Source organism: Ambystoma mexicanum, chromosome 2q, assembly GCF_040938575.1.
Source record: "Ambystoma mexicanum isolate Mex_15411 chromosome 2q, UKY_AmexF1_1, whole genome shotgun sequence".
Lineage (NCBI taxonomy): Eukaryota > Metazoa > Chordata > Amphibia > Caudata > Ambystomatidae > Ambystoma > Ambystoma mexicanum.
Genome location: NC_090924.1, coordinates 1,043,367,491 through 1,043,393,584, shown reverse-complemented (window position 1 = coordinate 1,043,393,584; position 26,094 = coordinate 1,043,367,491). Strand labels below are relative to the sequence as shown.

The following is a 26,094-nucleotide window of genomic DNA, read 5'->3' as shown; positions in this document are numbered from 1 at the left end:
TTTGTTTTTGAACAAACATCTGTTGACGCCTATTGATGCTGTGTTTTCTCTCTTTGTCATAGTGATTGACAGATTGGGTTTGTCCCACCTTGGACCATCAGGGATTGGCTCCTGCTTCAACTCTGAACTTGCCTATTTAATGTGCACACAAGCGCACAGCACGCTCGTACTCGAGCAAGTATCGGTTTAAGTACTGCTTTGCTGCTCCGCCGCTGGGGTGCGGTGAGCGGCGTTCGTTCCATCTGCAGCCCAGTTGCTGGGTTTGAGATTTGAGTTTGGGTTGTGTTGGGTTGCTTGTCCTGAAGGCTGGGCAGTCTGTGGGTGTTTACTTGCCTTTACTATTTGTGTTGTCTAATCACATGAACACGAGATTCAAAATGTATACTTTGAAATCAAGTATGCTGATGGGTATTGTAAACACAGAGACGGAGAGAGCGAAAATGTTGCATTCGACTCACACTGCAATTACTCTCACCCCATGCAACCCCAGCGGGTTAGCCCAAGGGGGCGCGTGGGTTAACCCGGCTAGCTTGTCTATTAAAGCCTCAAGGGGTGGTCTTCCAGTCACGCCTCACTCTGTTGATGGGTTACCTGCACAATTGTCCTCCCATATAATTACACAGAAAGAAAGTGTCTCCATAGCGAAGCCCTGCAGTAGCCGCCCAGTGTCTGATCAAATGATTCTAGATTCAGTTCAGCCCAATTGTACTAAAAATGTTAACTGTCTGCCTTTTGTACTGTCGCCCATTCCTTTTCCATCTGATGTGGGTGACAGCTCTGCTATATCGATCTAAGCCAGCCAATGCGCGTCTCCCGTCTCCATTATGGAGGAGATTGAAGCTTGCAAGGACACAGTAGAATCAATTTCCTCCTCTCTCTCTCCATCACAGGTTTCTTCATCCTCATTTGTGCAGCCCACTCCAAGGGCGTGCCGGAACACCTTGTTGACTAGTGAAAGTAAAATCACTAGCTCACCCAAATCTGCAATGACAGAATTGGCGTTAGGAGCGATCAACAATTCAGTAATAAGTCTTTTTAGACTGTTTGAAACCCTAGATATCAGGTTAGCAAACCAAGCTACCCTGTTAGAAGAACTAACATGTGGTCTGAATGCGAACCATAAACCTTTGACTGACCACAACCTAAGATGTTTGAGAGTGATGGAGGATGAGTGCCATGCGGGGTGCGCAGGGTCTGATAATCACTTAGCAGCACTTAGATCTGGCCCAGATTTGGCTCCTCCAGAAGTAGAGCATGTTCCGGCTCTGCCAGGTGTAGCAGAGATTATTTATCCCATGGAGGGTACCTTAACGGTTGAGAATCCACAAGTGGTTAATGACTCATCATACATTGATATCTCGTTGGAAGATATACAGCTGGTTAATGGAGGCGATACATGAGCCCCTTTGCCCACAGTCAGACAAACTCCCTGCCATATACTCCAAAAATAAAATTTGCACACAACCAACCTAAAGGGGCCAAGGGCCATTGCGAAGAAAACAAAAAATATGCCCAGCATCAGAGGGCCTAAACAGACCCTGAATGCATTTTTTCAAGCCATCGGTGGCACTATTCCACCTCCCGCCCCTTGCTTAGTACATCTCAGCGATCTTACAAATGGTGTAAATTCACAAGTGACTGCAAGACAGGAACAATTACTGCATAATACGACTGCTAATGAAATAGGGGAGGTAATTGCTCCAACTGTCTGCCCAGCAGTGCACTCACCATTGAATCAAGTTGTAGATTCACTGAAGCAGGAAACAGTTGCTGAACGGGAAACTTCTCCTGCTCCCCCACCCAACAAAGTGGCGATTAGGCAGGCAGATAATGATCTGATGGTAATTACCAATGATAATCAGTCTCAGTCCATGGTAGCGTCTATCAAGCAAATGATAGACGACTACCTATCAGAACACTCTGTAGTGCCCTCTGCACTAACCTCCTCAAGTTGTTTTGGGTGATCAACATAAACAAGGGGAGAAGGGAGCGATTAGGTATCCCTCGTTATTACCTTTTGCAGGTGGGATTAGGCATGAAACTTTGCATGACATGAGGATACCACATATGCAGACTCCTCGTTTACATAACATCACCTCTGCTGCATCCCTGTCCACTGTTTCCAAATCAACTCAGCAAAAACGGTGGAAATCACAATCCTCTATTATGAAATGTAGAGAAGGGAACTTTCCCTCCTACGTGCTGAATCGAAAAAGTATGTTGAACATCTTTAGCGATGTGAAAGCACTCCAAGATGTGTCCTCAAATGATATCGAACAAATTTAATTTATTTCTCAAATCACTAATTCGGTAATTAGATTGTGGATACCGTCTGGAGTTGTGGCTAATTTAATATGGCAGGAAAAAATTTGATTGTTCGATATGGGTTTTTTGCTTGCAGAAGATCCTGTGCGCCCGACTAGTCTACCACAAAGTTCAGTCCCCAAGTCTAATATTTATCAAAGCACACAAAACAGCGAGCGCAGAGAGGGTTGACCTCCTTGGGAGAACATAAATAACTACAACAGTTGGCCACAGTAACAGTTCTGAACATCGCAAGCTGGAATTCAAGAGGTCACTCCTATCTCCAATCCTCGCTACAAAAGTTTCCGGTGGCCTTTCATATCATTGCCCTGCAAGAAACTTGGCTGACCAACATTCCAGCTTGGGGTGGTTTTGAGATTGTCCTGCTCCCAGCATTACCAACAGGAGGGAGACCTTCTTCAGGATTGGTGGTCGCAGTGAATTAAACAATGGGTTTGACCATTAGCGCATGGGCGACAGAAAGTACCTTTATCCTATTGGTAAAAATGACTGTTGGAGCATGGATCAAAGCTCTAGTAAATTTATATCATAACCCGGTGGCTATGCTAGACGAGGCCTTTTATGCTGCCTTAAACAGAATCTTGCATTTAATCAACACTGCCTCCAATATAACACCCACTATCATTGTAGCAGACCTAAACCTGGATTGTTGGAATTCGAACCGTCAAACCAAAGAGGTGCAAAAATGGATGACATTTATGGAAGAAAGACAATTCCATATGGTAAATGGAGCAGTAAGCGGTGACATTCCCACCCACACCACATGGTTTCAAAATTTCAGTACGAGTACGATTGATTACATATATGTAGATAATCTACTCTTTCAACAGGTTTAGAGCTTGGTCTTTTATAAATCATCAATTAGTGATCACAAGTTACTATCATTGTCTATTGCAGGAGACTGTTTTATGGACAGAGGTCTCTGCTCAAACCAATTACTGGCCATTAATTCTTCAAAAAATCATTTGAAATGGTCTGATGCAAAGGTGTCAGTTTACAGATATTCCCTGGAAAATAATACAAGGGCGGCCAGACGAGTACATTACACAGAGTTATTGTTGCCATTCATCAACACTATCGCCGGGCCTTTAAAAGCCTGTGCGAAGCATAAGCATGTTTTTGTCTATGATATACAAACTGCTTGTGCTGTCTACCGCAAAAAAAGAAAAGCTATTCTTGCAGCAAGAAATATATCATGTATAAAAGATTTGAATCATGCTAAATGCTTGTATACAAATTGGGTTAAATCAAGAAAGCATATCATGTTTCAACATGACAGTGAACACATGGCAAGCGCGATGGCGAACAAAAATTCTGCGCAACCAAGCTGGTAATTCACAAGCTGATGCACAACTTATGGCCGTTCGAGAAGATAAATGGGTTGAGTATTTTTCTGATCTATATGCTGACCCTGGTTTTGTGGAAACACAAGTGGCTCATCCACAAGCAGCTGGTTGTTCCTTGGAGTTCTCTCCAACAAGTATTGAAGCACTCATACGACAGGCAAGTACATCCAGAGCTGCAGGACCTGACGGCATCACTAATGTTACACTAAAATCAAATGTTTGTGAATGGGCAATCATATTAGATCAGATCTTCCAATTGGCAGTGAAAACTTGCAGGGTGCCGGGGTCATGGAAAAGATCAGTGATCATTCCCATCTTTAAAAAGGGGGATCGCTCCCTGCCCCAGAACTATCGGCCCATAGCCCTGTTGGATGTCCCGGGTAAGATCTTTGCAAAACTGGTGTTGCGTGATTTCAATGACTGGACTCAGGCAAACCATTTGCGTGATCCGTGCCAAACAGGTTTTGTACCCGGGATGGGTACCCACATTAATCTGTTATGTTTTAATTCAATTAAGGCACAGTATCAGGCTACGAAACAACCAGCATACTTTGCTGTCATAGACCTACACTCTGCATTTGATTCAATCTCCCGAGTGCTATTAATGAAGAAATTAGTAAGAGGCCAGTGTCCAACTACACTATTTGAGATTATCCATTCTTTGCACTCCGACACATCCATTCATGTCCGGCTTTCGCTAGATGGGGTGTTGTCTGCTCCTATTAAAACAGCTCCGGGACTCAAACAGGGGTGCCTGTTGGCATCTTCTGTGTTTAATTATTTCATACATGACCTGAATTATGTATTTTACAACATCATCTCAGACTCACCAAAATTGGGCATGCACGTTATTAAAGCTTTGATGTACGCTGATGATCTGGTACTAATTTCCAAAACTCAGATGGTACTACAAAATCTCCTGGCAGCCTTTCAGGTGTAGATCCATCAAAATGAACTCAGAGTTAATACACAGAAGACGCAGAGTGTTGTCTATGCGCCAACAAGGGTGGGTTACAGATGCTTTCAGTTGTCAATTAACCATGTAGAATTACAAAAAGTAGTCCATTATACGTACCTGGAAATGTATTTTGAGGGAGCAAATAATGTAAAAACTCAGTTGGAGTGGGTGGAGAGGAAACTTGACACAGCTATAGCTCAAACAAAATGATGTTCAAATTTGGAACATTTTCCATCACGCCAGCTTGGTCATTTTGGAACCAGAAGGCAATCCCGGCCATATTATATGGGCTGGAGACCCTCCCTACTTCCACCCCTTTCCAATTCGATCTATGGGAAGCCACATTTTGGAGACAAATTCTCCATCTACCAGGATGTGTGCCTCATGCCTGGATTAGGTACGAACTGGGTCTGGTTTCTGGGTCCGGCGGGGCCGGAATAGCACGGTAATTGCCCATTTGTGGGTGCCGGACCTGGATGCGAGTTTGGGGGTAGCCTTGTCGGTTTTACCGGCAAGGCTACCTCCAACCTCGTGATGAGGCCCACTGTTTTCGGGCCCTGGGCACAGGAGCATGCGTGGCCATTGTACATCAAATGTGGATGTGAAAAACTTGGTAGTGATAGCACATCCCCGTGGCCTCGCAGGGGATTCTTTCTGAGATATGCTGTGGTTGATGCTGAGCTCAGACATGACAGAGGACAGAGCTACAGTATTAGCACGCAACCCCGTTGTCCATAATAGGACACTGGCAGCAGTGTCAATACACAGCTGTTATTACATGAGCATTTTCTATGGACTTTTTGTTAGCATTTAGGGATTTTGTTAGCACACAAAGAACCAGCCTAATCCTGAGACTCCTTAACAACATTCCCACATTTGTCGTTGTTGTTAGAATTAGAGATTCCTGTGAGTAGGTTATGCATTAATAGCCCTCTCTGCCTCTATGTGGAAAAGAACAGGCCTCCAGATTGAACCTGCCCGTCAGATGGTGAGTACCGAGAAGTAGTGGCTACCAGAGATGAATCTCTACGGTTCGGGGCAGTTTTCCCCCAGTGCTAGGCGATTTGGCCTAGAGATGTGCACTCACAGATTGGAGCACAAATGGGCATTGTATTGGGCAAGCCATGCAAGTGTCATTATATGGATTGGTTGGTGCCAATTTGTTTTACAAAAACTCTGTGCACCAGTACAAAATTGCTTGGCATTGGCACAAAATTATCTGGCACTAGTGCAAACTATGGAAGATGGGCCCCTGATCTTAAGCCAAGCTTGGGCAGGTTCTGTCCCACTCCCCTTCCTCCATTAATTACTTTGTGTGCTGCTCCAAACAGCACTGGTCGAAGTGGGTGGGAGCGGTTGGGAGCGTTTCCCCTCTACTTTTTTTGTGAACGTTTTTTCGTTCCTTTAGGTTTATTTTTAAAACGAAACCATTCTGGAATAGTTTCGTTTTAAAATAGAAGTGTAGAAAGAAGTTGAAACATGCACTTCAGTGCACTGCAGTGAAGATTCTCTTAAACACCAGGTGTGTTTGTTTGGGAGGTTGGATTATGCATGTAATGGGGCGTGGCAATGGGGTTTGTGGGGAGCGGTCCAGCAGGGTACCTAGTTCCACTCCTTCTTTTTGTACACTTCGACCACTGCCAAACAGGCACCGTCCAAAAGGATTTAAAACGGAACATGGTGGGAAATGTTCCGCCTCACCCCTCACAAGTTACACCTCTGTTTCTATCAGCTAGCAGTAGTTAGGAGCAGAGGCGTAGCAAGGATTGGGCCCGAAACTAATGAAGTGGGGCCCACAGCAGTGACATCAACATCTGTAAATCCACACAGTGCAGCCGAGTGGGCATTTACATATTTTGGATGGGCCTTGCCCGCTCAGGCCCTACCCTGTCTACGCCTCTGGTTAGGATTATGCATTGCTGGAGCCTTTTTAGGATATGTCCTCAGATTCCAGTTTGCGCTCCCATCAGAGCGTGCATAGAGCCTTGTTTCTCATTTTTCTGGAAGGAGCTCAGAGCTCTCCTCTTTAAGATATTCCTCTAACGTGTGAATTTACTCAACAACTCGTAACACATGGTGCACGATTTTCCTTCTCCAGCCCTTCACAAGGGGCACTATGTATCAATAACTGACTGATTGATTGAGTGCTTGAATTATCATTTTTGCTTCACTAAAGTCATTGTATGCACAGAAAGTTGCATTTAGAAGTAGAATAAATTGATAAAGGACATATATTGAGTTTCGTTCAAGTCTGGTGAGTAAAATGCAAAAGCAATTCTTAAAAGAGGAGGTGAACTCAAAGAATGGCAAGGCAAACCAGGAAGAAGCGCTAAATGCAGATTTGCACCGAGTTTATGGTGGCGTAGACAGGTTGTCCATCCACTCGCAGCCACCAGCCATCGTTATCCTGGAAAGGGTAGGTAAGATTACAAGCACAGGGGGGACTAGATGAATGGGTTCCTCCTGGACTCTCTTGTCATATACCTCTGTTCTTCTAATGAGGAGCACCCGCTCCTGGTGAGTAAAGCCAGTCATTTCTTTCTATTCTGTTCTTTAGATGATCCATTCCCCCTTCCTAACTCTTTTCTTTTCATACCTGGATTGCCACTCCCTATTAGGAGTGTACTGAATAGGATCATCTGTACCTCACTATTCTCCTCGCCTTTTATCATAGTCGTTTACCTTCATTCCTTCCTTGGATTTCCCTCTGCAGATGTTACTGTTTGTTTCCCCTGAATGCAAAGTGAATCATGCTCTCAATTATAACAGCTGTGCCTCTCGCTTCATCTAGGTCAGCTGCCTTCTCAGTTGTCTGGTTTCATGCTCATCTCAGAGTTCATCTCTCCAGGTTTTCTCCCCTGATGTCATTCAGAAGTCTTTGCAACCTGTGCTTGCTCTTCCTCTCAAGAATTGATGAACTGGTTTTGGGCTTGAGTCTTAGCCCATGACATCTATAGAGGAAGACAGTCTCTCTTCTTCACTCCCTCATTTCCCCCTTGTTGAACTTCCCAGGAACTGCATTCATATCGAGTACATATGGACCTTTGCTGCTAGTGAAGGAACTCCAATGAATAGAAGGCTATAGAGACAGCAGCACAGAATTCCAAGTTGCAAAATGAGCCATTTGGCATAGTCTGGATGTTTCCGTTCCCACTCAGGTGGGTTCAGAATGCCCTCCGAAGTCAGGGTTCAGCATTCGGTCAAAGAATTAAAAATAGAACAAAGAAAGTGGAAGGAAGGGCGGTTTGCATCCCTTAACATCGCCCAATTCTCACTTATACGTGTGTTCATCCTCTTATCACATTGAACCCCTTCCTACCAGGACATTAGCCTTTTGTCTCCTGCTGAGTCTTCTGCTTCTAAAAAATTAGCACCATGCACACCAAGGTGTATCTTAACTCTTCAGTATGATTTGGTATTATATTCTTGTGATTGTTATCCGAGGTCAAGGTGCGGGGGAGAAAAATAACAACCCTGGCATATGGGTCGTGGAAAACGTGAGAACCAAATAAGTTCTCTGTTAGGGAACTCCCATCCCCTGCACACTGTCTGGGGCTATATAGCCAAGGCTTTCAGAGTACGTAGTTAAATATTCACTCTAATTCGAAGGTAGACTTTTTAACATTGCATTAATTAGGTAAAACATTTTTTTAAGCATAGCATAGTTTGGTCATTAAATATAATACCAATAACTTGTTTATTTTCCACTTTTGTACAAAAGACAGAACTAATACCTTGCTCTTATACCATATTTACTGACTCAATGTTTTGATCCTTCTACAGTCTTTTCTACCTAGTATACATTTTCATTTTGGAAAAACTGAATTTCTGCTTACCAGACCTTTAAAGTTATAATAATGTATCTATACAGGTCATACCAAAATGCCCTAGAAACTTCCGGAGAACCAAAGATGGTGGTGGTGAAAGCTCAGACTGCTCACTTCTACTGGGATATTCAAAAGTGTGAGCGAGACCCTCACAACCTGAGCAATGCTTCACAGCCGCTGCCACCTCTCTATGGCTTCCCCAACATGCACACTAAGGGCCTCATTACGACCCAGGCGCTAATGGGTTAACGGCGCCAAAAAAGGCTGAGGCGCCGTTAACCTATTAGCGCCTAATTACGAGGTCCCTTTGCGGGACCCGACCTTAATGGCTGGTGTAGACCAGCCATTAAAGTAGGGACCCGCAAAGGGACCTTGGTGCTAAATACGGCGCCGTACTTAGCGCATTCCCCAGTCCCATTGAGCCCTATGGGGCAAAAATGGGAATGGGGAAGGGCCATGGAGGAAGGGGGAATTACCGCCCCGCCAACCTTGTAATGAGGTGGTAATTCCCCCTTTCTCTATGGCAGAGTCAGTAACTTACCGGCATGGACCATGGTGCTAATAGAACCATGGTCTTCCGCCAGGGTCGTAATGAGGCCCTAAATCTTGTTTGTGCGCGGACTATCCACCTACCGGTTACTGTGATCCAAAATTAATCAGCAAACAATTAACAGTCTTTCAGCAACTATTATGAGAGATGGGAACCACCCAACCTTTCCCTTCATTGAAAAAACCCTGGAAGCAGGAAAGACTGGAGCACCAAGCGCTTATACAGTCCGGTAAAATGCTAATTTTAGGCATGCATTAGGTCCCAGACACATCGCAGCAGGTGAGTGTATTTTGTGGGGTACACTGCTCAAACCACCACATTTAGAAACCTATACAAACAGAGATACATTCACACTGCGCATATGTCTGAAATATAATATTTAATGCTTGGTCGCATATAAAGTTCTGAATCAGCCTGACACGTGTTTCGAGCAACTGCTCTTCTTCTGAGGCTGTGTCATTACATCACATGTTGCATCCAAAACATTGATGAATATACATAAAATACAACAAAACAAAAACCAGTGGCAACAAGGTTGTATGCCAATCAATTGACACGTTCAAATAATTAATCAAACAAACAGTGAATGCATTGCAATGTGCAAATGGTCAATAGATATAAAATATATCAAAACCCATTCGTTATTCATAAGCATACCAAATCAAAGAACCAAGTCCATGGGGGGGAAACAGATGACACCCAAAGAGAGAGAAAGATGCAATAAAGAGAGAGGGTTACTTATGCAATTAGTTGCATTTTAGGCATGGTGGTTTTCATGAGCTGTGTCACATCAAATCTGCACATCAAAGAAAAGAGAAACTAATATACCTTGTGCGCTCTCATCCAACAATACACACAACTAAATGTACAGAGATAAACCCAGTTTCTTCCCTGAAGACCTACAACCTAAAATGAAACGACCCAACGGCCTTGTCTGTAGAAGCCATCCTGTACTCTCATGGCTGTATAAATGGGAAGTCACTCATCTATTGATATCAAAAGTAAAAGTAGAGTTGCACTTCTTGATATCTGAAAAATACATATAAGTATGCTGGCCATCCTACAATGTTGTTCCAGTGTCAGCTTATGTTCTTGTTTAAAGTAACATATATACTGCACTGGTATCAAACCAAAAGTAATAACAATTACCACATATTGAAGTTAGAAACAAAAATTGTTACCTATATCTCCTCGCAATTGCAGTAAAGTGAATATCTGTGGTCCAGATTAGCAATGCCCAAAGTAAAGTTACAATTGTGTTGCACAAATCCATAGTAGCGTTCATCCAAAATCCACAGCCGGTGAAGACCAAAAGGGAATAAAGAGAGAGAAAAACACCCTGGAAAATTAATCACAGAGCACCAAATCTTTTTACGTACTACCTGAGTCTAGTCACCTCTCGGGACCATGACTTGCAATCCTTCTTATCTGAACAACGGCCTTTCGGCAATGTACAGCATTGTCAAGACGCTCCATTACCTAGGATATATCAATTTAAGAGAGACATGAACCGTTGCTGTTGGGCCAGGTGAGTATGCCTGTCTGTCCGCCATCTTGGATGGATACTGACTCTTTAATTATACATTTGCAGTTGCACTTACCTACTACATGAGACCCCATACAAAGAAGATGAAGACACCACTAATCGACAAGTTCATGTGATTTATTTGCCCAGTAATGATTGTTATTGCTTACCATTCAATCTCTTCGGCAATACTCATATTAGCTCAGAAGGGCTCTTGCATCTCACACTGCCGTTGTCATGGAAATTGGATTATAATGTACATTGTTCGTCCTTGCTATTCGACTCAGTATATAAATAGATATATTTGGGGTTGATTTGCGGTTGATTTGGGGTTGATTAGGAAGACGAGCAAGCCGTTGTCATGGATTTGTGACGTGGCCATCCGCACTGGTTACCTAATTACTGATAGTCCTTTATATGGGTGACACTAATTCATATCATATTCCATGCAGAAGAAATGTTCCCATTCCTTAGATTCGGGTCGATCCATGAGCTACACTCCATTCCTCATCCATACACGCCTTTGTCTTCAGCAATATGGCTCAGTCCTTATTTATATATGCCATGGTTCCATAGTTTTGATATTTGTTCAGATCAAATTGATCTTGTTGTATCATGTCTCCTGGCTGAGCCTCTGAACCTAGTAGCCACACAACAGATTTGGTGTGACACATTCCATTGCCGTGAACCCAGAAAAACAATTGTTGAAATGAAATTCATCAATTACTGCAAAATTAAATGACTTGAAAATGCATCCATATTTGTTCATTTACGAGCGGCCCGTTGTTTGCTCCCTCTTCCCTTCGCGGGACCCGCTCTGCACGTCTGGTAAAACCAGACGTGAAGAGCGGGTCCCGCGAGGGTACCTCGTAATCAGGCGGTACGGGGTTGAGGGCACCGGCACCTTTACCGGCACCCTTAAACCCTTACCGCCTGACTTATAATGAGGCCCTGTATCCTGAGAAGGCAGCATCCCTCTAACCGTGCATCTTTAGATGGAAAGCAGCAGTGTGTATATCTAACACAGCACAGCTACACCACCTAGTGATTTAATTGCAGGAGGATTTATTGAGATATTAGGACCCTGGAAGGGAATCATTGCTGTGGAAGAGGCAAACATCCCTCAACCCATTTGTAGTGAGAGAGGATTGTTATGTAATGATATGCGTACAATCAGATGGTATATTTTCAGAGAAAGTAAAGTTAATGCATAAAAAAGAAAAGGCAATCCTGTGTGGTTGTCACCAATAACAAAAACATACAAATATGAGCAGGCGTGAGAAAGCTGAAAGCGGTTTATACCCGAGATGATTTATAGAGCAGAGCAAAAGTGTGAAGTTGTAAAATGTAGGAAGTCCATATCCTGAAGGTGAATAGGTGAATGTGCACAGGTGATTGACCTTGATCTATTCTGCATCGAAGGGCCTAATATGCAGAAATGTTTTTCAACAACTCTTTGTAAATCGGGCCCTAAGTGTTTTATGTGTCTATATAGCCGCCAGTGTTTCATCGTTCTGTTGCTTGACTAGGACACAGTGTACTTAGGGCAAATTCTTTCCATGCATTAATTGCCTGTGTTTCCCTGCAGGTCAAGTGATCACCGCGGGTATAGCAGAGATCATTTCAGGATACTCCTTCAGGAACATTCTCAGGGAAGTAAAAGGAGAAAAACAAACCAAATCTGCCCCCGACAACTACGACGACAACTACCTCGGTAAGAGTTCTGTGCTGAAGATGTTTCTCAAGCAATACTTGTATGGGAGGCCAAAGAAGGCTACGCACGCCTGACTCATGACCTCTACGATGACAATGCAAATGGGAGCGCACCTGAAATGTGTGCTATTTCACTAAGTCAACCTGTTTCTTTAATCGTATACTGTTTTTAGAGGTTTTTACTGTTTTCCTTCATGTGGTGTGGGGTGTTACATGGGGATTCCCCCAGTTTCAGCAGATTTCTTGGGTATCTCAGACTCCATGGACTTGCAACTGATTCTGTTTGGGAGGTCAGAGGAGGGTAAAGGATAGGGTTGTTACGGGTTATTATAAGCCACAACAGCATTTTAGAAATATCAACAGAATTTCAAAGAAACATTTAATTTTTTTAAATATTGTATATAGATTTTATATATTTAAAAAGTCATTTAAAGTGAGTAGGAGATGGAAACAGCATTTATTACAGTAATGTTTCCTGTAGATTTCAGTGAATAACTTTACATGTTGGGTACGATGATCAGGGGCAGCTTGCCCCTAACGGTCAGATGGACAGTGACCGGCAACACATTATGGTGTCCCGGCAGAGCCGCAAAACAAATGTTGAGGCTCATAGAAGAAGACAGGCGTGCCCTGTAGCCTTCCATGAACATTACACTGCCACACATACATAATGATCATTCAGAGACTGTGATGTTCAGCTCCCACGTGTGTGTGTGTCTGTGAGTGTGTGCGTGTGTGTGTGTGTGGTTTTGTATGTATTTTGCATGTAGGCAGGGATGTGTCTGAAACAACGCTGACATTTGTCGTGGCACTAACAGAATCGATGCGTGTGTGGACAATGGTGCTGATATGTTGACATATTGTAGTGCCATTTTTAGCTTGAAAAAGTGTTGTGGAATGCAATGCTCATGTATATTTTTATGGCACTTTCAGCATACGCATGCTTCAGAGGGCAATCCTGGCATATATTGTGGGCACAGTCATCATGAAAATGTGTTACTGTGGCAATACTGGATTATAGTATGACCTTGGCATCATGAACATGTCCTTTGCAATGGTAGGCTGTTATGCATTGTGAGCACAGGCATCATCAAAATGTTTTACAGTGGCAATACTGGATTATAGTATGACCTTGGCATCATGAACATGTCCTTTGCAATGGTAGGCTGTTATGCATTGTGGGCACAGGCATCATGAAAATGTGTTACAGTGGCAATGCTGGATTATAGTATGACCTTGGCATCATGAACATGCCCTTTGCAATGGTAGGCTGTTATGCATTGTGGGCACAGGCATCATCAAAATGTGTTACAGTGGCAATACTGGATTATAGTATGACCTTGGCATCATGAACATGTCCTTTGCAATGGTAGGCTGTTATGCATTGTGGGCACAGGCATCATGAAAATGTGTTACAGTGGCAATGCTGGATTATAGTATGACCTTGGCATCATGAACATGTCCTTTGCAATGGTAGGCTGTTATGCATTGTGGGCACAGGCATCATCAAAATGTTTTACCGTGGCAATACTGGATTATAGTATGACCTTGGCATCATGAACATGTCCTTTGCAATGGTAGGCTGTTATGCATTGTGGGCACAGGCATCATGAAAATGTGTTACAGTGGCAATGCTGGATTATAGTATGACCTTGGCATCATGAACATGTCCTTTGCAATGGTAGGCTGTTATGCATTGTGGGCACAGGCATCATGAAAATGTGTTACAGTGGCAATGCTGGATTATAGTATGACCTTGGCATCATGAACATGTCCTTTGCAATGGTAGGCTGTTATGCATTGTGGGCACAGGCATCATGAAAATGTGTTACAGTGGCAATGCTGGATTATAGTATGACCTTGGCATCATGAACATGTCCTTTGCAATGGTAGGCTGTTATGCATTGTGGGCACAGGCATCATGAAAATGTGTTACAGTGGCAATGCTGGATTATAGTATGACCTTGGCATCATGAACATGTCCTTTGCAATGGTAGGCTGTTATGCATTGTGGGCACAGGCATCATGAAAATGTGTTACAGTGGCAATGCTGGATTATAGTATGACCTTGGCATCATGAACATGTCCTTTGCAATGGTAGGCTGTTATGCATTGTGGGCACAGGCATCATGAAAATGTGTTACAGTGGCAATGCTGGATTATAGTATGACCTTGGCATCATGAACATGTCCTTTGCAATGGTAGGCTGTTATGCATTGTGGGCACAGGCATCATGAAAATGTGTTACAGTGGCAATGCTGGATTATAGTATGACCTTGGCATCATGAACATGTCCTTTGCAATGGTAGGCTGTTATGCATTGTGGGCACAGGCATCATGAAAATGTGTTACAGTGGCAATGCTGGATTATAGTATGACCTTGGCATCATGAACATGTCCTTTGCAATGGTAGGCTGTTATGCATTGTGGGCACAGGCATCATGAAAATGTGTTACAGTGGCAATGCTGGATTATAGTATGACCTTGGCATCATGAACATGTCCTTTGCAATGGTAGGCTGTTATGCATTGTGGGCACAGGCATCATGAAAATGTGTTACAGTGGCAATGCTGGATTATAGTATGACCTTGGCATCATGAACATGTCCTTTGCAATGGTAGGCTGTTATGCATTGTGGGCACAGGCATCATGAAAATGTGTTACAGTGGCAATGCTGGATTATAGTATGACCTTGGCATCATGAACATGTCCTTTGCAATGGTAGGCTGTTATGCATTGTGGGCACAGGCATCATGAAAATGTGTTACAGTGGCAATGCTGGATTATAGTATGACCTTGGCATCATGAACATGTCCTTTGCAATGGTAGGCTGTTATGCATTGTGGGCACAGGCATCATGAAAATGTGTTACAGTGGCAATGCTGGATTATAGTATGACCTTGGCATCATGAACATGTCCTTTGCAATGGTAGGCTGTTATGCATTGTGGGCACAGGCATCATGAAAATGTGTTACAGTGGCAATGCTGGATTATAGTATGACCTTGGCATCATGAACATGTCCTTTGCAATGGTAGGCTGTTATGCATTGTGGGCACAGGCATCATGAAAATGTGTTACAGTGGCAATGCTGGATTATAGTATGACCTTGGCATCATGAACATGTCCTTTGCAATGGTAGGCTGTTATGCATTGTGGGCACAGGCATCATGAAAATGTGTTACAGTGGCAATGCTGGATTATAGTATGACCTTGGCATCATGAACATGTCCTTTGCAATGATAGGCTGTTATGCATTGTGGGCACAGGCATCATGAAAATGTGTTACAGTGACAATGCTGGATTATAGTATGACCTTGGCATCATGAACATGTCCTTTGCAATGGTAGGCTGTTATGCATTGTGGGCACAGGCATCATGAAAATGTGTTACAGTGGCAATGCTGGATTATAGTATGACCTTGGCATCATGAACATGTCCTTTGCAATGGTAGGCTGTTATGCATTGTGGGCACAGGCATCATGAAAATGTGTTACAGTGGCAATGCTGGATTATAGTATGACCTTGTCATCATGAACATGTCCTTTGCAATGGTAGGCTGTTATGCATTGTGGGCACAGGCATCATGAAAATGTGTTACAGTGGCAATGCTGGATTATAGTATGACCTTGGCATCATGAACATGTCCTTTGCAATGGTAGGCTGTTATGCATTGTGGGCACAAGCATCATGAAAATGTGTTACAGTGGCAATGCTGGATTATAGTATGACCTTGGCATCATGAACATGTATGGTAAAATGCTTCAGTGTACTATGACTTTCCTGTTTTCTATTGCATTTTTTTTCATGTGTTCCGCTAGAGAACCAATTGTAATTTATTTGACTTTTTACACTATTTGACGCTATTTTCCATTGGTGCTGTGAAGTGTAGCAGTCATTTTACGGTACCAGTGATTTTAAAAAGAATTGTCAGGAGCAGAACTGACATATTCCTTCCACGTCTGGACGCCCCTCCACGGAACCCACTAAATTGGTTCCGGCTCCATCGCTGTGATGTAACTTGCTTGGGCCAATGCGGGGAAACCTTTATGCTGCTCTGCTGTAAGAATTCAGCACCCCAGCATTGGCGAGATTTACAATGCTCTGCGGGTAGGAGCCCACATCTTGGTCACTTATGAGAGCAGGTGGATGCTCTGCTGTAAGAATTCAGCACCCCAGCATTGGCGAGATTTACAATGCTCTGCGGGTAGGAGCCCACCAGCATTGGCGAGATTTACAATGCTCTGCGGGTAGGAGCCCACATCTTGGTCACTTATGAGAGCAGGTGGATGCTCTGCTGTAAGAATTCAGCACCCCAGCATTGGCGAGATTTGCAATGCTCTGCGGGTAGGAGCCCACATCTTGGTCACTTATGAGAGCAGGTGGATGCTCTGCTGTAAGAATTCAGCACCCCAGCATTGGCGAGATTTGCAATGCTCTGCGGGTAGGAGCCCACATCTTGGTCACTTATGAGAGCAGGTGGATGCTCTGCTGTAAGAATTCAGCACCCCAGCATTGGCGAGATTTGCAATGCTCTGCGGGTAGGAGCCCACATCTTGGTCACTTATGAGAGCAGGTGGATGCTCTGCTGTAAGAATTCAGCACCCCAGCATTGGCGAGATTTACAATGCTCTGCGGGTAGGAGCCCACCAGCATTGGCGAGATTTGCAATGCTCTGCGGGTAGGAGCCCACATCTTGGTCACTTATGAGAGCAGGTGGATGCTCTGCTGTAAGAATTCAGCACCCCAGCATTGGCGAGATTTGCAATGCTCTGCGGGTAGGAGCCCACACCTTGGTCACTTATGAGAGCAGGTGGATGCTCTGCTGTAAGAATTCAGCACCCCAGCATTGGCGAGATTTGCAATGCTCTGCGGGTAGGAGCCCACACCTTGGTCACTTATGAGAGCAGGTGGAGACATCACATTATGGCAATCTCATCTGCAGCATTATCACTTTACCCCCCAGGGAAGAATGAACCATTACAGTGAGCAAAACAGGGCGACGAATTTCCCTAAACTATTTAGACGATCATTTTGTACATGGGAGCATAAAAACATGGCATTATATTTTCCGATCTGTTCCTTTGAATCTGTTCCCTTGAATTCCATTTAAATGGAATTGCAGGGACAAGTACAAATGTGATGACACACAGGGCCCGATTCATGGAGTTTTTTGCACCGTTCAAAGTGACTTTGCACTACTGAAAAGTGACTTTGCACTGCCGACACAAACGCTGATTCATGGAACTGTGCAAAGTGTATTTTTGCAGTGCAAAGTCAGTGCATAGTCATGTTTGCAGTATATATTGACTTTGCACTGACTTCGCACTGCAGAAATACACTTTGCACAGTTCCATGAATCAGGGTTTGTGTCGGCAGTGCAAATTCGCTTTTCAGCAGTGCCAAGTTACTTTGAACCGTGCAAAGAATTCCATGAATCAGGCCCTGAAACTGCAGTTTATGGGATATGGATGCAAAGTTCTTATACCTTGGCCTAGTTTAGGGGGTTTGCACTGTAGCAGGCCCAGTGATAGATCTGTCTTTAATGAAAACAGAATAGCACTGTAACTCTGCAGGCCTGTAGCTACAAATATACCACAGTAGTGTTTGCCTCGTCAATTTCCACGTACTCCAGACAGATACCTTGTCACTCCCATTTCCCTGTGTCTCGGCCTGTCATTTCCCAACCTCTTCTACACCAGCCCCAGTCAGGATTCTAAATTAGACAGATTAGGGTGTACTCTGGCAAATTGAAGGGGCCTGGCCGTCCGTCGTCATCTGCGGTCACATTGTATGTGTGTTTAGTTCTATGTCAATTGATACATAATTGGTCTATTGTACAGTAGTGAGTGACTGAACATATAAACACAGAATGCATAGAGGGAAGAAACAGAAAATTCAATAATAAAATGATCTAGTCCGCCATTTTCTTTTCTCATTTCATGCACATAGATATATCTTAACCTGTTAAGTGCCAAGGACATGTATGCTTGTCCTTTTTGCATAGACTTGCATAAAAGTCCGGCAGATGTCTACCAATGCCACAATTATTAACTCTAAAATGGCCAGTATGCAAGATTGCATTTCTGCCTAGAATGCAGTGAGCTCATAATAATGCAATAATGAGGAGGGGCCACTTTTTACTGTTACAATTGTGCATAGCCTTTGGCACGGAATGCAATGGGACTCCCTCGCCTGGTTCTTCAAGCAGTTGGTGGCCATGGGTGCTTTACAACACTACTCACTGCAGTATTGTAGCCCATGTTGAGGCTGAAATGGCGTCTGAGTTTTAAAATTAAACCAGCAATGGAATACAAGCGTGTCAATAGTTGCACTGCTGGAAAGGAGTGGGCGCTACTGCCTAACCTGCGCTTCTGGATCTGCGGGATCAGCAGGGAACTGCCTCCGGCCACGGATTTGTGAGGCTTCATGCAGATTTCCTATTTGCACGGCCAGTCGTGTGCTCCCTAATGCTGCACTGCTCTCGGGGAAGACGCCTAAAGCCACCTTGCCTCGAGCTGGGCCGGGCACCGGCTGACGTAAAGGTTTGAGGTAGGGTGGTACATTGTGCATGAGCACTTGGAAAGTGAGAGAATGGAGGGCTTGGGCATGGCCACAAGGCTGATTCACAGCACGTTTTCCTATGGGATTGCTCCATCATAACACGCTTCTGTGAACCAGGCCCAGAGAGTGTACACACGAGCAGACTGTTCACTGTCTGCTAGTGTAAGGTAGCCAGAGAAAGAAACTCCTTGTTTCTTCTGGGTCAGCTTGTGACCAAACGAGCTACTGGATTCAGGACAGGCCACCACACTGGCCGTTATGCCTCACAGATATAACAGAAGATGGCCTAACATAACGATCACGTGCAACTTCATGTGAGTTATTCTTTCTTGTTTGACAACAAATGTGCAGTTATTCCACGTTGTCGTTATAAAAAAGAAAACTCTGTGTTCCATTTGGGTGTATTTATCCCCCACCAACTTTTTAATGTTTACATTCAATTTTAAGGTTTCTTAAAACATTTCTTAGTTGAACACCAGTACCCATTAATTCATGGGCCATAGTGTTTCATAGTTGAAATGTAAATATATATACTTTAATTCATGAAAACATATACAAATACAATATTAAAACAGATACCTGAATGCTGACAATTCTGTGCAAAACAAAAAAACTATGTGCAAAACACGCAGTGTAAAACAAAATGTGCAAAACAAACAATTTGTATCAGACCTATACTCGCTTAATGAATGTTTGACCCAGTGCAAAATATCTCAATCATTTTGTCATATCCTGTGCAGCTCACAATATAGTACAACACATTTCAATACAGAAAGGAACGGGTTCCTGAAAACATGGTGATTGACTTTTGAATGTACACCATTTCATTGTATTCCGCACCGTCGAGTCTATCTATTCCCAGTTCCTAGGTGCGAGAACCACTCCTGTCTGATGGACCCTGAATCCTAAGGGATCCAGTGATATCTGAACCCTTCCAGTATTAATCAGTCATAGGACCCATTCGTGGATCTGCCTCACAGACCATTGGTAAGGAGATGACAGTGATATCCGCAGGGACCCTAAGAAGCAAGGAAGGGACATTCCTTTTACAATCCACTGCCAATGAGTAAACCAAAGTCCCAGTCAGGAGATACTGAGACTCATCTCAGACCCATGGTCTACGGCTCCAGGCATCTTCATAGTCTCCAAAATAACCACCTTGGCTTGACCGGGATCTACGATCATCACGTTTTGTTGCATTTAGATTGAAATGCAAGGAAGACAGGTTGTGAGAATTTCTGCTGGGGTTCTGGTGTGGAAAGGACAGGACACACACAGACTGTGGGCAGGAGTGCTGAAGCATAGATACAGATTAAAAAGGAAGAAGGGAAGAGATGAGGAAGGTGAGGGAAAGTAGGGGGTAGGACGAGGGGATGCACTTAACAGAGGCAAAGCCCTGGTGACGGAAAGACGAGGGAGCCCAACAGGTTATTTCACTGTTAACCATCCTCTTCAGAGCACGGCTGTCACGCCTACACTTTGGTATACCCATTAGAATGAATGGGAATAGCCAGGGGATGGAGATGTACATGTAATAGAACGGGTGACAGAAAGGAGCACCTGCGAACAGCACAATGCAGACCCCAGGATACAGCGATATAGCGTTTCACACATCTTGGTTACTTACATTCAAACTGGAATGCTTCCAAATCGCAAAGCATGGAAAACACATCACAATCCTACACTGGCATTAGAGCATTGGCGGGCGGGGGGCTGAGCCTCAAACCCACACACAAGTCCTAAAATCACGGGGTCGACCAGTTCCCATAGGGGGAATCCTGAAACTTCACACCTGAAAGAACACTGCAAGCTGGGAATGTCTTTATTGGATGTTTGTATGGTGCCTATACACAAGTGTTTCCTCTCAGTCCTCTAATACCCCTGAATGGGAGTGCAATGCTTATTAATGGCAATGGACACTGCAATGGCAATGGGCTTTATTTATTAAATAAGGTTTCGATTCAACACTCAAAGGGATTCATAGTTTATGTAGGCATCTGAATTTGGCTAAGCTTTAAAGAAACATTTGTTTTTCTTGATTATTTCTCCACTATATTCCTCCAAAGATGCCTTCAGAGGCAGGTGGATACTGATATGTTTTGCTTTTATAACTTACAAAACATAACAATACATGTTTTCTGCCTTCTGCCTCGAGGTATTATGAGGCCAAATTGATTCTCAGTTTAGAAATTGACTCCAGGCACCATTGTAATAACTATATTCCTTATGCAGCTCGGAACCTCTTCAAAGCCGGTCACCACCTCCTTGAGTCGTTTCACTGCCAGCGTATTGCAGAGGCAATGTTGCGCACCCACCACTTTACTTGTGTACAACACAATGAGGCATGTCTTAAATCACACTACATTATCACCAATTACTCTAGACTGCAGACTTCCGTTTGTGATCCCTTTCTATCCACCTGTCTGTCATTGGATGGCGAAATGGGCATTATTGTAAAGGACTCAAGAGAGAAACATGGAAACTCCTTTTCATTACTCAATTTGAACCGGACAAATGACCACCTGAATAAGACTATAAGTTCTTAAGAAATGTGATTGGATGATGATGCTTGTAGGGTGACATCATGACTTGATAACCCATTTCAAGAGGAAGTGACACCATATCACTCCACAGTATGTAGTGTAGCCACCACCTAACAGAAGATCCTTCAGAGATTTTAAGAGCATTCCACCCTCTTGTACAGACCACTCGGCCAACATTTGCTTGTCGCTGTTCCAATTTCAAAGGCTATGCACATGTGCAACTGGTCCTACTTTGGACTGTGGCGCCGCATCAATGCACATGCCGTTCCCATCTACCACTGTAACCATATAAGCATGTTATAACTCATGGATCTTAACTCTTATGATGTTATGCAATTGTGATATGATTGAAAAACCCATATAGCCATTCCTTGGTGCATCTAAGTAGAACCTGTCAAGCTGCTTATATTTCAACAGTGTTGCATGAAGTGCAGCTTTCCTCTGCACCCTTTTTTTTGTATTTGTATATGTACATACATCAAGAAAACCCAGCAAGGCATCAATGGGGCTCTTTTTGTATTTGTACATACATCAAGAAAACCCAGCAAGGCATCAATGGGGCTCTTTTTGTATTTGTACATATATCAAGCAAACCCAGCAAGTCATCAATGGAGCACTTTTGTATTTGTACATATATCAAGCAAACCCAGCAAGTCATCAATGGGGCTCTTTTTGTATCTGTATTTGTACATATATCAAGCAAACCAGCAAGGCAGCAATGGCGCTCTTTTTGTATGTGTATTTGTACATATATCAAGCAAACCCAGCAAGGCAGCAATGGCGCTCTTTTTGTATGTGTATTTGTACATATATCAAGCAAACCCAGCAAGGCAGCAATGGGGCTCTTTTTGTATCTGTATTTGTACATATATCAAGCAAACCCAGCAAGGCAGCAATGGGGCTCTTTTTGTATCTGTATTTGTACATATATCAAGCAAACCCAGCAAGGCAGCAATGGCGCTCTTTGTGTATGTGTATTTGTACATATATCAAGCAAACCCAGCAAGGCAGCAATGGCGCTCTTTGTGTATGTGTATTTGTACATATATCAAGCAAACCCAGCAAGGCAGCAATGGCGCTCTTTTTGTATGTGTATTTGTACATATATCAAGCAAACCCAGCAAGGCAGCAATGGGGCTCTGTACACGAGGCGGACAACACAATCTAGACACCAGGATATTGCTGCATGGAACCACCCACGTGTGCACATGCGTGAAATCTGGCCTCCACGTTGCAATGATCCTAGTTTGAAATATGGCATGCCAACAATAGGTGTACAACACGCCAATGGCACGCGTATTTTTGCACTTCATAGTGCAAAGAAGTGTACATGCCCAGTAAGTCGTTCGAAAGAATGGGCAAATGATGACTGCAGGTTTCTAGCGCTTGTGAAGTATGTACGTACATAGGCGTGGACAGGGTAGGGCCTGAGCGGGCAAGACCCACCCAAAATATATAAATGCCCAATCAACAGCACTGTGTGGGCATTTGCAGATGTTAATGTCACTGTGGCGGGCCTAACTACATTAGCTTCAGGCCCAACCTTTTAGACAATCCTGGCTACGCCTCTGTGTACGTACACGTGATTGGTTGCTGATTGCTGGTGGGTTGTAGTGCCAATGAGAGAGCAGTTCTAAGGTTGTTCAGTGGATCTCAGGGTGTGCCTCGCCCACTTTGCTTGTAAATTATTGTGTTCAAGGCCGTTTATTGACAAGCTTTGAAATAGCATCACCCTCCCTGTTCTGGCCTCTGCCTTTTCTTCAACAAAGGCCGCTCTCTGCAGGTAACTTTATTCTCTTACTTTGCGCTGTTTTTCTCCGCAGGATACGCCGTGACCGTGGGAGAATTTACAGGCGATTCTAAGCAAGGTAAAGTGCGAGCAACGAGCCGGCCGAGCCCAAAGCACAGCCTTTTACACTGGCATAACATATATGCCTCACTAGAGAGGGATAGAGACATCACAAGGTGAACAGAAGGGTAGAAATGAGAGCAGAGAGAATTGTACTGGGGATTCTGGGAAAATAACGATCTATCAGTTCCACGGTGGGCGTATATACAATGGTCATGTATACCTCATATTCTGCTATTTCGGTGGTCTCTTGCCGTCGGCGTATGTGTAATATAAAGCAGTTGTGCAATATGGTGTTGAACATTGCCCTAGAGTCCAGTGGTCTTCAAATTGTGGGGTTGTCGCTCCGGTGGGGGCTGAAAGGGTGTCCAGGGGTGTGTGTGATGCTCTTCCAAAAGGGAGTCCGGTGACTGATTTGAATCGAAAATATGAGCAAAAATGACATCTGGGCGGCTCACCAGCAATATTTATACTCAAGGGGGGGATTGCCAACAACATTTTTACTCAGGGAGGGGGGACTTGACATATAAAAGTTTGAATACCACTGCCCTAGATACACAATGGCCCTCATTACGAGGTTGGTGGTAGTCATGGCGCTATTTGCGCCATGACTACCACCAATAACGGTACCGTGTCCGGATTGGTGAAATGTGGACTTACCGGTCCAGTCCGACCTTGGCGGGACCGGTAAGTCCCCATTTACCAAACCATTCCCCATTCCCATTTGAGCCCCATAGGGCTCAATGGGAATGGGGAGGGTGCAAATAACGGACCAGAGTATGCCAAGCCCGTTATTTGCGCCCAGGTCCCTTAATGGGTCCCGTCCTTAACACCTGGTCAGACTAGGCGTTAAGGAAGGGACCCGCTAAGGGACCTCGTAGTAGGGTGGTATGGAATTACCGGCACCGGTCTCCTTACCAGTGCCCGGTATCCCTTACCGCCCTACTCGGAATGAGGCCCATTCTCTCGTTCCCCATGACATCCTTTTCTCTGGAATCCTGTCTCAGCCAGACTCCACACACTATCCTGCCCTATGGTTAGCAGGAGGGGCGTGATGAAGGGGGGCTGGGGCACTCTGCAGGACCCCGCAGTTGGATCCAAGGCCTGGTTTTGCCTCTAGCTGGCAAACATTTTGGGGGCGCACGCCACATTTGGAAGGCTTCCCTCCTTCATTTTTTGTTATTGCTTCAGTTCATTCCCTGCATGTCCCTGCAACAACTTAAACCTTCTCTGTAAAGAGAGCGCCACAAATCACCTGGCATAACATAACATAAAACAACAATTCAGACAGACATCAATGGACGCCCCGAACCTCAGATAGAAGTGGTGAAAAGCAGGAATGATAACGCAGAAGTGAGAGACAAGAGTAGCCAGGGGGATAGGGGAGTTGAAAATATGTAAGGGAATTTCCTTGCAAATGTGGAGAGAATCACCAGTGCGGATGGCAGAGACAGAGTGACATGGAAGCCGAAACCCCCCTGGGGGGGTTGCGGGGAGGGGTTTAGCAAGGCCTTTGAGACATTTGAGATCTCCCATCATTATTAGAAGCCATTTCCTGGTTGTGCTTCGAACAACTGCTATTAATTTTAGGGGATACAGGACCCGGCTAGAATGAGCATTCCAGTCAACCGAAACTTTCCATCACATATGCCATGACGTACGCATGGCCTGCAATCCGCTCCGAAGATCTCCTCTTATTATAATAACCTGTTACGGGAATCCCGTCCTGGGATGACCCGCCCAGCGGAATCTCCACGCAAGATCAAATGGACTTAATCCAGAGTAGCTTTGTACAAAAGGCTAGTCTGTGGTTACTTGAACCTCCATGCGCTCGTTGGTCCAAAAATCAGAGGGGGTCTTTCCAGATGTTTCAGCTTTGCAGCGATTCAGATTAGGGAGCTGCGTTGCCTAAATCTCGGATGTATGGAATGTTCAGGCCGTTTTCAGAATTCAGTCTTGCAACCAAAATAACTCTCAAGGTTTGCTGCAGAGACTTTGGTTATGCAAAGAGGGTTGTTCGCTAGGGATGCATTTGCTGTTTCTGAACTGACATGGAGGTGGAGAGTAGGCTGCCCACTTAAGCAAGAGCAGAAGGGGACAGATTCCATAAAGTGAAATAGTGCTGGGCAGTTCTGCACTGGTGGCCATATTTGCACCCACTGACCCGTGCATAGATAACCTTATTTATTTATTTATTTATTTATTTAGTTGTTTGTAGTTCACAGAACTTATACAACCATTCAGTAACAGAAAAGAAACAGATAACCTTTTTCAACAGTCGCTCAGAGAAAAGGAGGGGAGGGAGGGTAGTTCAGTGGCAACGCGTTTATCATGGACTCAAAACAGCGTGGCGCAACACAGGTTTGAATCCCGATCCCGCGCTTAGAAACCACTCGCTGATATTAAGTGTGTTATAAATGAACAATAAATAAATAAAAGATCAGCGTTAAATTTCCCACCAACAGAGCAAATGTCTGCAGTACCCAAGAAACCTATGTTTTCTGGCCCAGGGTCTGCCAACAGGGCCTCAGAAAGGGGAGGTGGGGTCCACGAGAGACCTCCAACTATGCTTCTTCTATAAAGTAACTGCTTCCTGATCAATAATGCTCTCATCACTTACCAATAGGGGAATCAAATCCTTCAGAGCCATGCCTCATAGGATTTACTTTGGCACAGAAAATCATTTTTGGTGTCATGAAGGGAGCTTTGCATGCTTTGTAACACAAATAACGAACTTTGAGGTCTGGGTACTTATGTGGCACTACAGCATTTAGCCGGATTGTGAGCACTCCCAGTTTTGTACGGGATTGAAATCAAGGCAGAGTGGAACACATTTTGCCCAGTATCACACAATCTGCTCTACTCGGGAAGCTGGGTATAAAGCGAGGTGTCAGG

At 44.2% G+C, this 26,094-nt stretch overlaps 1 protein-coding gene across 1 annotated transcript in view; it reads left to right on the top strand.

The window, feature by feature from the left end:
• The window catches only part of ITGA8 (integrin subunit alpha 8), a 791,003-nt gene that overhangs the window by 245,319 nt on the left and 519,590 nt on the right, over positions 1-26,094 (top strand). Inside the window, exons 7-8 of the mRNA XM_069648404.1 lie at positions 12,120-12,245; positions 23,174-23,218. Of these exons, the coding sequence (XP_069504505.1) occupies positions 12,120-12,245; positions 23,174-23,218 (171 nt within the window). The remainder of the gene's footprint in view (positions 1-12,119; positions 12,246-23,173; positions 23,219-26,094) is intronic.